Source organism: Streptopelia decaocto (genome assembly GCF_964273445.1).
Source record: "Streptopelia decaocto genome assembly, chromosome: 18".
Classification (NCBI taxonomy): Eukaryota; Metazoa; Chordata; class Aves; order Columbiformes; family Columbidae; genus Streptopelia; species Streptopelia decaocto.
In genome coordinates this window covers 669,234-682,892 of record NC_138673.1, presented here as the reverse complement: position 1 = coordinate 682,892, position 13,659 = coordinate 669,234, and the positions used below count along the sequence as shown (strand labels likewise).

At 49.7% G+C, this 13,659-nt stretch overlaps 1 protein-coding gene across 1 annotated transcript in view; it reads right to left on the bottom strand.

Moving 5' to 3' along the window:
- BAZ1B (bromodomain adjacent to zinc finger domain 1B) overlaps nucleotides 1–13,659 on the bottom strand; it is a 50,297-nt gene that overhangs the window by 22,213 nt on the left and 14,425 nt on the right. Inside the window, exons 7-10 of the mRNA XM_082068887.1 lie at nucleotides 9,222–10,917; nucleotides 4,176–4,314; nucleotides 2,879–3,009; nucleotides 1,083–1,188 (exon numbers count right to left, since the gene is read on the bottom strand). Of these exons, the coding sequence (XP_081925013.1) occupies nucleotides 1,083–1,188; nucleotides 2,879–3,009; nucleotides 4,176–4,314; nucleotides 9,222–10,917 (2,072 nt within the window). The remainder of the gene's footprint in view (nucleotides 1–1,082; nucleotides 1,189–2,878; nucleotides 3,010–4,175; nucleotides 4,315–9,221; nucleotides 10,918–13,659) is intronic.

Below are 13,659 nucleotides of genomic sequence, written 5' to 3'. Positions count from 1 at the left end.
TCAGCAGTTCCTGGTGGGGAAGCGGAACAGCCTCACTAAGGCCGTTCTGATGTGCAGCCGTGGAACCGCGGAGCCACGCTCACAACGGGGGATGTTATCAAAGACCAAATGTGGAAAATCCTGAGGGAAAGTCAGTGCTAGCACAGGAGCTGCACGAGCAAGAACATTCGGACAGTTACTTCTCAGCGTTATCTAAAAATAAATAAAGCGCAGAATCCTTCCCAGGCAGTATAGAGGATGAAGCTGTAGCCAGTATGTTCTGGCATAAGGACACCACGGATCACTCCCCACCACACGGGGCAACAGCCAACACAGGAGATTTTCTGTGAGGGTAACAGACATCGGTTGGGGCAATTAGGAGCAGGTCACAATCAAACCCGTCAAAGGCACAGTGCTTAGATTTGATTCACTTAGAAGACATGGTGGCTACTGCTTGGCATTGGGAAGTGTTAAACGGATAACAGGCTGTCAACATGAGAGAACAATTTTGCTAAGCTACAATTATCAGTAGCAACAAAAGTCAATTCCAGGCTGTGGTGCCAGAGGAGAACAAATGGACAGGAGCAGCGTCTGCGGTGCGGCCCGGGGGACAGGGACGAGGAGCTGGGGACGCTCTGCACGTCCCACAGGGGCCGGGAACACGCGGGGCTCACTCTGGCTGCAGAGATCTCAATGGAGATCTGAATTTCATGAGCCACGATTCAGGCCTGCTGAGATGAACCATGAAAGAAAATCTAGACACACTTAGCTAAGCCACTGCTCCCCAGCTCCTCCTTTTTTTTCCTTTCCTTTTTTTTGGTTAAAAAAATTACACTTACCAATACTGGAAAAAAGCACACACCAGTTCTTCTAAATTAACATTCTTCTGAATATAAAATATTTAAAAAGCAATACATCAAAGTAGCATTTTACCAGCTTAATTCCTACAAGCTTTAGGTCTGATGGATGACGTTGCCCCCAGTGGTTTCACTGGCTCTGACTGGCTGCCCTTCCAGCCACCAGCAGGGCCTGCCAAACGAAACCCGTCTGCTTCCCTCCACCTCTGCGCTTTGAGCACTGTGCAGCGATAGAAGCGCGGTTACCATAGGTTCTGTCCCTGCTTGGGGGTGGTGGTCTCGGCGGGCAGGTCGGCGGCGTGCGCGGCGCGGTGGAGCTTGCTCAGTCTGCCGTCCGCGCTCTTCCGCTTGTCTGCAACACAAGAGCACAAGCTCAGAGCTGTTCTCGTCGCCTTCCTCCTCTGAGAGTGCTTCATGTTGCAAAAACTAACCTACCTCCAGCTCAGCGTTTATATTCAGCACCTAGGCCAGCAATGCATTTGTCAGGGAAAACTAATCCAGCATCAGCTTGCTAAAATACACTCTATATTCATTTATAGAAACACAAAAAATAGTGGATTTTTCAAGAAATTACTGCACATACTATTTCAAGTACATTAAACTAGTTTTACTTTTTAGCTACCCATTGTCAAAGCACTTTTAGAACTGAGTCACAAATAGGATGTATTTGCATTTCTGAGCACCTTGGCACAGCAGTCAGACACAAATTTAAACCCTTGCTGATTTAAGCCTTTGCATGTTAAGTTTCAAAAGGAATGTGCTGAAATCTTGCACATTAGCTGGGTAAACACACAGGCAGCACTTGAGGAATTAATGCAGCTGGAAGCAGCTGGCGCACAGGAACACAACCGGTTGATATTTGATAAAGTTCACATAATAACACACACCCATGAAGGGTCACTGAATGACACCACCTCCAGCTCAGCACGTCACAAAGATGCAGACGGGTGGGTGAGGCATCACAGTGCGTGTGCCCTGCTCCAGACGTTTGCTCTGACCATTGTCTAAACCAAAACCACCAGGCGAGGGTTCTGGTTTATCTCCCAACAGCGTTGCTGCAGACGGAGTCAGTGCCAGCCTGCGATGCTGCAGGAGCAGGAGGCGATGAGGATCAACACTGCAGCTGCAGTCAGGTCACAGCACGCTCTCCTGTACCCAGAACTATTGCCACATACACGTGCTGAGTTTCCCTCCCCACAGACTGATTTTTGTGCATGTCCACATTCCCCCTGCAATGCCCCAACCGCCCAGACTGCAAGTCAGCCAGAAAATGACAGAGGACATACTAGAACTTCAGCTCATCACGGCACCTCACCCACATGCTGGCTGCAAGGCGAACAGCAGGGGAGGACACGTACAGGAGGGCTGTGTGCCACAACAGCTGCAATCGGCAGAGCCACAGCGATCTAGAGGACTGACCTGCTTGATACCTCACAGATCAACCTGGGAGTCTTACCAACAGCAGAGCACCAGAATGGCGATGGACAATCACAGAACCAGTTTGGTTGGAAGGAGACCAACCATTCCCCCACCCCGGCACTGCCCCATGTCCTGAGAACCTCATGTCCGTCTGTCCAACCCTCCAGGGATGGTGACTCCAGCACTGCCCTGGGCAGCCTGTTCCAATGCCCCACAGCCCTTTGGGGAAGAAACTGTTCCCCAGATCCGCTCTAACAGTGAGGACACCCTCACTCTACAGCGCACAACCGGCTCTTTCTCCAGGACGCCTGGCACGGCAGGCTCACAGCAAACCAGAGGGATGAGCCCATGACTGACATCGAGCCGGCTGCTTCTAACGGTGCTGGTATCCTGCGGGATGCTGCGGGCAGAGGGACGCTGCAGGCAGTTCTCAGGACCTGCAGCAGTGGGGGATCATCATGAGCATCAGCCTCTCCTGCCTGCAGGCTTCTTGAGTTTAAGGAAGGCTTAAATCAGAGTTTCCCCATGAAAACACTCAGACTGGACAGTTCTCTTACATTCATTAGTCCATCCTTACAGACAACAACAAAGGAAATACCCATGCAGAAGCAGGTTGGTCATACCTCCCGGGCTGCAGTCCTTTTTAAAATCATCTTTCTTCTGATGGGAAAGGGTGAATCTGTAGTCTATGCTGTCATGCACCCAGCCTTTCTCAATGAACAAGCCAGGAACTTCATCCGAAAACAGCCAATACCTGTAGGAAACACGCATTAGCAGGTATCCGTCTCCTCTTCTGCCTAGTTACACGTGTCCACTTTTATTTGCACAGAGGGGAGAAGCATCTGTGTGCCTGACTCAATAAAAACTGAATGCATGTGTATCTTTCTATTAGCACAGTTGAGAAACATGAAAAGCTTTAATTAGAATTCATCCTAAAAGTATTCCCGTGAAAAAAGACATTAAAAAAAATAAGGAGATGCTATAAATAAGCAGGTCTTGAGCAGCGATGGCAGCACTCGCGGCTCCACCGGCTCGTGGATCCTGACCCCTGCAGAAGGCCTCGAGAAGCTGCTCCGTAAAGCGGCAAAGGCCGTTACACTCGTGTGCTGGTTTGACTGAAAATGGGTTCATTTTCTCCATGCCGTTAGAAACCTTTCTTTTTCATAGCTAGCACGCTCATTATTTGGAGGTAGTTTAAGAACAAGCAGATAACAGCCCGGGACAGAGTTAATGTTTTGAATTGCTCTGGTCTGAGAGCCAAGGCCTCTCTGAGCTCTGCCCGCAGTGTGAGGCAGCGAGGAAGGGGATGGACGGACAGAGCTGGACGGACACCCAGGCTGATCAATAAGAGTATTCCAGCCCATTAGCATCATGCTAATTGTTTAAGAGAAGTCAGGACCTTCCGGGCTGTTCTCTCTCCCTCTCCTGCTCTGGAGCGCAGCCGGGGAGTTCGGTTGGGATGTTTAGTTTGGCCTTTTGCCGTTCTGCAGAGCTCTCTGGGCTTTTCTGCCTTTTCCTTTCTCTCTTTGGGATGCGCTGTTCAGGACTGGGGTATCGCTTCCTGGGCCTGGCTGCTTGGTGCGCATGGAGTTCATGGGGAATTGCCTTGAGTATTCTCTATTTCTATTTTATATCTATATTTACTAGTAGTATATTAGTATTTTGTTATTTTATTAAACTGTGTTTATCTCAACCCAAGTTTGTCCCTCCCCTGTCGGGGGTGTGGGAGGTGGTGAGTGAGCGGCTGTGTGGTTGTATTGCCAACTCAGGTTCAACCACCACAACTCGACATCCACAACCCCCTCACCCCCGCTCTCCCCACAGCTCAGCACACAGGGACTCCTCTCAATACCCTCCGCACCAATCGCTTCTTGGGGGCTGCGATCTGATCAAGCTCCTCTGGACCATTTCCCTTCCCACCTGTTATGATTACGGTCAGTGCCAATTGGAGTCCTGCGCATCACCAGCTTCGCTTTGGCGATTCCATCCTGGAAGGTTTTCTCAGCTGCAGCTTTATGCTTCCGGATTCTTTCTTCCTCTGCCTCTTTCTCCATCCTCACTGTTGAAATTAGCATAGAGGAGCATTAGCTTTCTTTTATTGTATCCAGTCATCAATATTCTATTTCATTTTACTACACTATTAGGGTAAAAAAAAAAAAAACAAACAACATATATACATATATATATATATATGTGACTTTAGTTACTATTCCTTTAGCACTGCCATCCATCCTTTATCTTACTTTCCACCCACCATTCTAGAAAAAAACTCAAGAATTATTAAGAAGCCACAGAACCCCAGAATGTCAGGAGATGGAAAGGACCTGGAAAGCTCATCCAGTGCAGTCCCCCCATGGAGCAGGAACACCCAGATGAGGTTACACAGGAAGGTGTCCAGGCGGGTTGGAATGTCTGCACAGAAGGAGACTCCACAACCCCCCTGGGCAGCCTGGGCCAGGCTCTGCCACCCTCACCCCAAACAAGTTTCTTCTCCTCTTTCAGTGGAACCTCCTGTGTTCCAGTTTGAACCCATTGCCCCTTGTCCTGTCACTGGTTGTCACCCAGAAGAGCCTGGCTCCATCCTCCTGACACTCCCCCTCTCCATATTGATCCCCATGAATGAGTCCCCCCTCAGTCTCCTCTTGTCCAGCTCCAGAGCCCCAGCTCCCTCAGCCTTTCCTCACACGGGAGATGCTCCACTCCTTTAATCAAAATCAAAGCATAAGGATGAACTGGGTTGAGGAAAGTTTGCATAAAAATTGACCGGAGAAGTTAGTCCTTATCATTATATCTCATTCTAGACCAATGAAGCAGCATTCCTTGCTGTGCAGTTCCCTACAACAGGCTCAAAGATCTTTAACCACAGCTCGGTATCCAGCAGGACTCCCGCTCTGGGGCCTGGGGGTGACACCAGATGTGCCACCTGCATTTCCCACCGCAGCCATGGAGACGGTCTCCACCTGCCCCAAACCAGACCTGGCACAAGAGGCTCTTCCAGGCCCCAGAGCCTCCCAGCAGTGACCCAGTCCCACCTCCCGCCAGCTCCCGCTGTCCCAGCCACGCTGGGATGGGGAAGAGCATGAAAACAGAAACCTCAGGTTTCCCCCCCATGACATGAGTACTGGAATTTCACCAGTTCTCAATATCTATGGCTGTTGGCAAAGAAGAAGGGAAGAAACACAGGCAATGGCCTAAATCCTGGCATCACGGACTCCTTGGTGAGAGTTTTACAAAATAAAACTTGTAATTTTCCATCTCTAGGTAAGGAGCAAGAGGCAAGGCAGCTTCTGCCAAGAGACAAAGCACTAAGGCCAACAGGATTTATGCTTCTCCTCATGGTTCAACAGTCTCTCTACACAGCACAGGTGTATGTTCACCAAGAACTGCCTGAACAAAAAGGAACAAAACACCGAACCGCGTCACGCTGGCTCTTCAGAGCCTGATGCAACAAAACCCTCGCTGGTTCACAACCTGCACAAAAGGCTCTGGGCCACTTTCTTCTGTGTCCTGAGAAAACTGGTGGAAAAGAGTAAAAAGGAGGAAGAAATGAAACTTTGTGTTAGAGAGGAGGGTGTGAAGCAGGAGGGATGAGAGCACACGGAAGGCTGTGGAGCGGGGCAGGGGAAGGCGAGCAGGCACAGGCTGGGTGCCGGTTGCTGTCCCAGCCTCACCGGGACTGTTCCACTACCTGCTCGTTCTCCTGCAGCCACTGTCTGTACCACGACAGGTTTGGTAACACTTGGTTAGTAAATACCTGGTAAGCCTCTGAAGCCCTGCCAGTGTAATCAATCCCAGCTGATTAGAGGCGACATGCTGGAAAACACACCCTTGAAGTTGTTACACCAACACTATATATCAGCTTTTATATAATAATATACCAACAATATACCAACTTGCAGTAACTGCAGCATGGCAAAACGTCCCGTTAATCCGCAGGTGCCAGACGCGGCAGCTGCACAACGCGTGTCCGTGAATGTCGGCTCCTCCCTGAAGCTGACGGCCCCCCCACGGCCAACACCGTCAGGACGAGCAGCAACAGCCGCTCAGAGCGCCCAGCGCCTCGTGTCGCCCAAACCCGAGTCTCACAAACCACAGACCCCGCGCTGCCCGAGCGCCGTTCTCACCTCCACACGCACAGAGGTGACACGATGTCCCCGGGATTTCTCTCCCTGACGCCTCCCCAGGACTCGCTGCCGCCACCTGACACCAGCACAAGGTCCAGCTCCCTTCCTCGGCCAACGCTCCGACCAAACGGAGCTGCCGGCAAACTCTGCAATGCCGACACCGCGGGATATCGTGGGGACCAACGATCCTCTACCCAGCTGTAACATGAACCATCAAGTGCCACTGAACAGAGTCTGGTCCATCCTCTGACACCCACCCTGAGCTATTGATCCATTGATCAGATCCCTCTCAGCTTCTCTTCTCCAGCTCAACAGCCCCAGCTCTCTCAGTGTCTCCTCATCACAAAGATGCTCCAGACCCCTCAGCATCTCTGTGTCCCTCTGCTGGACTCTCCAGTAATTCCTTGTCCTTCTTAAACTGGGGAGCCCAGCACTGGACACACAACTCCAGATGTGGCCTCCCCAGGGCAGAGCAGAGGGGGAGGAACAACCTCCCTCAACCTGTTGCTCACACTCTTCCTCACACACCCCAGGTACCATTGGCCTGGGCCACAAGAGCACGTTGTTGACTCATGATTAACCAGTTGCCCAAGAAGACTCCAAGGTTCTTCTCCACAATGCTGCTTTCCAGCAGGTCCACCCCAACCTGTACTGGCGCCGGGGGTGGTTCCTCCCCAGGGGCACGACCCTGCTCTTGCCCTTGTTGAATTTCATGAAGTTCTTCTCTGCCCAGTCCAGCCTGCCCAGGTCTCTGGATGGCAGCTCAGCCTCTGCTGTGTTGGCCCTTCCTCCCAGTTTGGTACCAGCAAACTTGCTGGGGGTGCGCTCGGTCTCTTCATCCAGGTCATTGATGAACAGGTTGAACAGGACTGGACCCAGTGCTGACCCCTGGGGAACCCACTGACTACAGCCCTGAATCAGACCCTACACCGTTGATCACAACCCTCTGGGCTCTGCCATCCAGCCAGTTCTTGATCCATCTCACTGTGCATTCATCCAGCCCGCACTTCCTGAGCTTGTCTGTGAGGAGGTTGTGAGGGACGGTGTCAAAAGCCTTGCTGAAGCCAAGGTAGACAACGTCCACTGCTCTCCCCTCATCTATCCAGCCAGTCATACCATCATAGAAGGTCATCACGTGGGTCAAACATGATTTCCCCTTGGTAAATCCATGTTCAGTACTCCTGATAGCCTTCTTTTCTTCCACATGCTTGGAGATGACGTTCAGAATGAGCTGTTCCATCACCTTTCCAGGGATGGAGGTGAGGCTGACCGGCCTGTAGTATCCTGGGTCTTCCTTCTGGCCCTTTCTGAAGGCTGGAGTGACTCTGCTTTCCTCCAGTCCTCAGACACCTCTCCTGTTCTCCACGATCTTTCAAAGATGATGGAGAGTGACTTTGCAATAACATCTGCCAACTGTCCCAGCCCTTGCGGGCGCATCCCACTGGGGCCCACGGCTTTGTGGATCTCCAGCTTGTCTAAACGATCTCTAACCTGCTCTTCCTCAACCAAGGGAAAGTCTTTCTTTTACTCATACACCAAAACTGTTCAGTCAAAATGAGAACAAAGAAACCAAAGCAAGGGGTTCGTCCCCACAGCTCATCTGCACGTGTGACACCAAGCTGCCCCCGGCTGGCACGCTCGTCTCCAGCGGGCGCCATCACCGCATCACCGCGCAGCTCCACGTCCTCCTCCAGCCCGTATGGAGCTGCCGCTTCACAGAGCGACACGGCGAAGAACACCCAGTAACTGCTGCAGTAACGTGGAAATGGAAGTGACTCGACTTTTACTGTCGAGAAAATACAGATATTAATGACATTATCTCAACAGGAAGTTCTGTACTGATTTTTTTTTAAGAAAGAACAACAAAAAAACCATTTATGGTTCTTTGCACTGGGTTCTTTTTGGAGCTTGGTAGCACTGGCTGCAACCCTGATAGGTTTAAGCTGAAAGAGGTGAGTGCTCCTGGTGTCACAGCTGTTACCAGAGTGGTGAAAAGAAACCTCTGACTGCGAGACAGATCTATAGAGAGATACATGTGTAAAAGAGTAGTTGCTGACAAAACGCCTATTGCACAATGGTTCGTATAATATACGTATTAATACAATATTGTGTGTGCATATATATATATATATGAACTACTGCACAAATAGGTGTTTTGTCAGCAACTACTCCTTTACTTCCCTCAGAGACATAATACTATTAAACACATGCACCTGGCGTGGTGTGCGAGCCGTTCTGCTGCCAACCCGCAGAGAGGCCGCGCAGCGGCACACGGACACGCTCTCCCCGCGGCTACCAGAGCTGCTTCCGCACCCCAACCCAACCAGGCCGGACGTCCTGATCAGCTCAGCTCTGAGCTGCTGACCCCACTGCCCCAACCACCACCAGCACCGACCGAGCTCTGCGGTGCTCTGAACGTACCTTTACACCTGGAGCCACTGCTGGAGACTGAAACACAGCCCTGGGTGCCCAAAATGTTGGGGTTTGTTGCATGGGAAGCAAGCAATATGAATTCAAACATGGACATACACAAACACCTTTTTGTTTGTTTGTTTTCTGCCCCAAAAAACAGATTTTCTGTTCTCCAGCCTTCCTGGGCCTGACAGGGTTAGGAAGGTACTGAACAAAAGATGCTCAGAGACAAAAAACTAGCAGCAGTTACTGCTTTCTCTTAACATTACAGACCTGGGGCTGTCATAGGAACCACAGCAGATGAGTTACACTGCAGTGAGTAAATCCCTTAAAACCAGGTAATGCTTTTGAAAATAGGCTGTGAATTCTGCCATTACCTCACACCACTCCACAACACACAAACGCTCTAGTCTGCTGCTGCTTTGCTTACCTCTCATTTGTATTTCTTGTCGCTCCCTCTCTTTCTTGGCTTGGATGGCAAGCAGGCGCCTGCTCTTCACAGCACTGATCATATCATCAGCTTCTATTTCTACTCGATGCTCCATTTTCATCACCTCATTTTTTTTCTTCTCGTTTCTTCCCATCATATTCTCATCTTTCCCGTTCTCCTTGTTCTTGGCCACCATTTCTTTTCGTTTCTGTTTTTCCGCTCTCTTCTTGTCGTTCTCCTCCTTCAGGATGGCCAGGCGCTCCTTCCACAGCTCCACCGACGTCTGCTGCTTGGCCTCCACGTGGTCCTGCACCGAGTACGTCATCAGGATCCGGTGGCACAGCGCCCCGAGGATCCGTAACTTCTCCTCAGGAGTCAGCTCGAAGAACTCCGACGTCTCCAGTTTCTCCAAAAACTCATCCTGTACCTCGTTATCCTCGAAAGCTGCCGAATCCTTGCTTTCGTCTACGTTATCCGAGACCTCGCTTTCCTCCTGCACGTCGGACTTGCGCAGGCACAGGCGAACCAGCTCGGACGCAGAATGCAGGGTAAGTGGTATTTCAGAAAGCTTCATTCCCAGCTCAGCATAATCCTCAGCAATTTCATCCTGCAGCAGGGTCTGCAAGAGAATGACCAGCACTCGGTTCAAATAGAGGAACCCTCCCTTTTCCGCACAAAGCGCTTCCATCAGGGAAACGGCCGTGATGGGATATTGAGCATCTGGCATCAACAACCCTGAGTAGCAGCTCAGAAACTCCACCACCATGGCGACGTCCCCAAAGAGCGTGTTGGGGAGTCCTTCTGGAGTATCGACCAGTTTAAACGTAGGCAAGGCCTTCCCTTTAAGATCTTGGTCCTCGTATCTTTTCTGTTTTTCCAGTTTTTCCTTCATCTCCTTCTCCTTCCGCTCCTTGGCTCTCTCCTTCAGTTTCTCTTTCAGCTTCTCCCTTTTCTTCTTCATGTACTCCTTCCGCTGCTCCTCTGTCATCGTTGCCCATTTCTTCCTGTGCTCGAGGAGTTCATAGCGTTTCTGTACCAACCCCCGCAAGTCCTCGGGGAGACGGGCTCGATCCTCGTTGGAGAGCAGCCGGGCTGTTTTGGAGATGATGCAGGATAGAGCACTTTTTTTGTCCTCCCGGTCTTTGTTTTCTTTGTAATAGGCGATGAGATGGAGTGCAGCAGGAGGAAGATGCTTCTGGGGTTTGCTGGAAGACCTGGGGGTGCCTCCCGAATTCCTGGGAGTCCTGGACACCTTAGTGGTACCTTTGGCCATGTCCAGTAGTGTCATCTGTTTCATTTTCATCTTCGGGGTCTTCAAGCCTTTCCTAGGAGACTTCGATTTCCCCGATGACTTCTGCCCGTTCAGAACCCTTTTGCCTCTTTGCTTTTTGTCCAAGGATTTGTTGCTGCCCTTCCCCAGCCGGCTCCTCTTTGGAATGTGAAAGTTGGAACCAAGTTTAGCAGGTGACACAATTTTCATCACCTCTTCCAGCTCCTCTTTAGGACTTTTGGAGTTCTTCGAGTTTTTCACCTTCAGCGGAGAACAAATAATCGACTTCTCCAAGTGCACGTGGCACCAGAGCGTGGGGCTCAGGGGCTGGCTCAGGGATGACCCGTCAGCTTTGGGTTTCTTGGGCGGTTTTCTGTCCGGTGACCGAGAGCTCTTCCTCTTGGTTGAGGGGTTGAGAGTCATATACTAAAATTAAAAAAAGAATCAGATTAATATTTAAAGGTAAAACACTATCTAGATCCTTTTCTGTCAATTACTTTTGCCCATGTTTAATGTATTTTTCCAATGAACATGGAGTACTCAATACATCAAGGGTAACCAGCTTCTGCAGTGGCGTCCAGTGTGCTGCACTGTACTCACTGCGTTGGGCAGGAGGTCGTCAGCCCATTCCTGAAACTTCACATTTCACTTTATAAAATGAAACACTACAAAGAATTTGTACACGTTTCCTACTACATTACATGAAACTGCTTTGTTTCTACTGAAAAGGTTGTAGGGAGGGGGATTGCCTGGAAAACACTGACATTAATTCTAAAATCCACTCCTCCGCTCAGAGGTTTCTTAGCGAGTCGTGTTGGGTTCTGTCGCACCCGGCGAAAGCTGCTGGAGCACAGAAATGGTGGGTGACGGGCCCAGAGACGGTCCCTGAACTGCCCGAAAGCGGCTGGAACGAAGGTGAGAGGATTCGGTTCTGAAGCAGCGTCACCGGATACCTGATATACGTGGTTTAAAGCTCCTTGACGGCACCTTTGGCACCGACCAGTGCAACCCAGAGCCAAAGAGACCGACCTCAGGACTGTCTCAGCATCTCCAGCTCAGGTTCGGGATGCACCCAGAACACTAACTCATTTCAAGAAGTGAAAAATAGAACACAAAGGTATAACCTTCAGATTATGGATAAAATTACCAGAAAACGGGCTGAAAATCTGCGATTGCTTAGGAATCAATTCCAGAGCAGCAAGCATAGCAAAAGGCACAAGCGTTATTTAAGAACAGACGTACACAAATGTGATCAAGTTAAAACTGCATGGGAATATTCAGATTTTCTGGCTCTTGAAAGCTTTAAGAGCCTTCATTAGCCCATCGGTACTGAAGATTTTCAAGCACCAAATCCAGCGTCTGCACAACTTCATTCTACAAAACCTCTGTGTTAAAACCCCCACTGAAGAGCATTCCTGAAGCTGAAAGCATCCAGCACTGATAGAATTCAACAACATTACATCTAAAATTTCTGCTTTGTATTCAACTGTCTCTTGTCAGAACACTCATTCTGGATTAATAAATTCTCCAGCCACTTTGCAGTATTTAAAAACTCCACATAAATTCAACCTCTACGCCAGATGGCAAATATACCACCCCAAACACAAAGCTCAGGCCTCCTGTAAGGCAAACCAAAGATGTTACGCTTATGTGGTTTTTCTTATTCTAAAGGCACCTCTGTCCGGCAGGGCACTGGATATTTGTCCACTTTAATTTCTATTAGGGCACTGACCCCAAATGCTACAGCAAGGGTAAACATGGAATTTATTTTTCCCTTTATGCAGATCTACAGGTGCCCAGAACAGCCCCCATAGCTCACTAGAAACGGGTGTTCTCCTGATAGAAAAAGGGCTACGGCAACGTCCTGGTTTTGTTAAAAACAAGACCGGTTCTCATTTAGTGATGTTTCTTTCAGCTCAGTTCTTCTAGGTGGCTGCACTTTTCTGAGTTTTAGCTGCATATTCTTCCTCGGATGCTGCACTCGGTGCTGATAATAGACCAACGGGATGCTGAAGAAGCTCGTGTTTAGATTTATTACTATGGCAGCCAAGAAAGACTGGTAAGTTTTCCCACGTTCTGCTGTGAGAGGCGTGTTTGAGGAGGGGCGGATGAACAGGTGACTAGAACTGACCAGCGGAAGTACTGCATCCCATAATCGCCATACCCCCTATATAAGAGGGTGATCACAGGGTCACGCTCTCTTCAACCATGGCCGGCATCCAGAGAGGCCCCTGTCTGTCTGTCTGTGACCCACAGGCCTCAGGCGCTGCAGCTGCTGGAGCCGCCAGCTCCGCACCCCCAGCTCCACCGCTGGAGTGACGCCACCTCCACATCCAGCACTCCACATTGGTTTTGTGTATTTTGTATATTTATTCTCTATTTATTAGTGGCATTAGTAAAACCCCGTAAAACTCTCCAACTTGAAGTCTCTCTTCCTTTCCCCTTATCTTTCTTATCACCTTTCCGATCTAAAGGAAGGCGTGGTGGGAGGTAAAGGGGGTAATAGGGAGCGTCTGCCACAGTTTATTGCCGCCTTGCCTTAGACCTTGACACGCAAGTGTTTCTCCAGCAGCTCTAGAACAACACCTGACAAAGACTGAGTCCAGGAAAAAGTCAGTTTACTAAATTAAAATAGTGTTTTCTACATGCAAAGATGGATTGAAAACCAGAAAATTTCACTGTAAGGCATTTACTTGGTTAATAGTACACTTGGCTGGTTATCACAAAGGGCTGGAAAAAAACCCATCGCTGCTACTTCTTCAATATGAAACTTGTGGTATCTGGCACCACTCAATGCAGCACCACACAAGACCAAGAATCACAAGTCAAACATATCCAGCTGTTGCACTGGAACCATGAAAATGGTCCAGTAACTGACACTACCGGGTAAGGACTGGAGCTGTTCTGTTTGCCTTACACCTGGAAATCAGTCTTGACTTGTACACAAGTCATGTAAACTATTGGAAAAAACATCAAGAACAGGCAGTTACACCTCAGATTTTCAAAGCAGATGAACGTTTCGGCTGTGCCACCTCCCAAAGGTCCATCACCAAGAGTGGGACTGCCCGCTCCGCAAGTCTCTGAGCACCAAACCTGGCCCCCTGAGGGCTCTGCCCAGATGGTTTAAAAGGGGGAACAGCTGAGAAAGCAGAGGAGATACCTGGATGA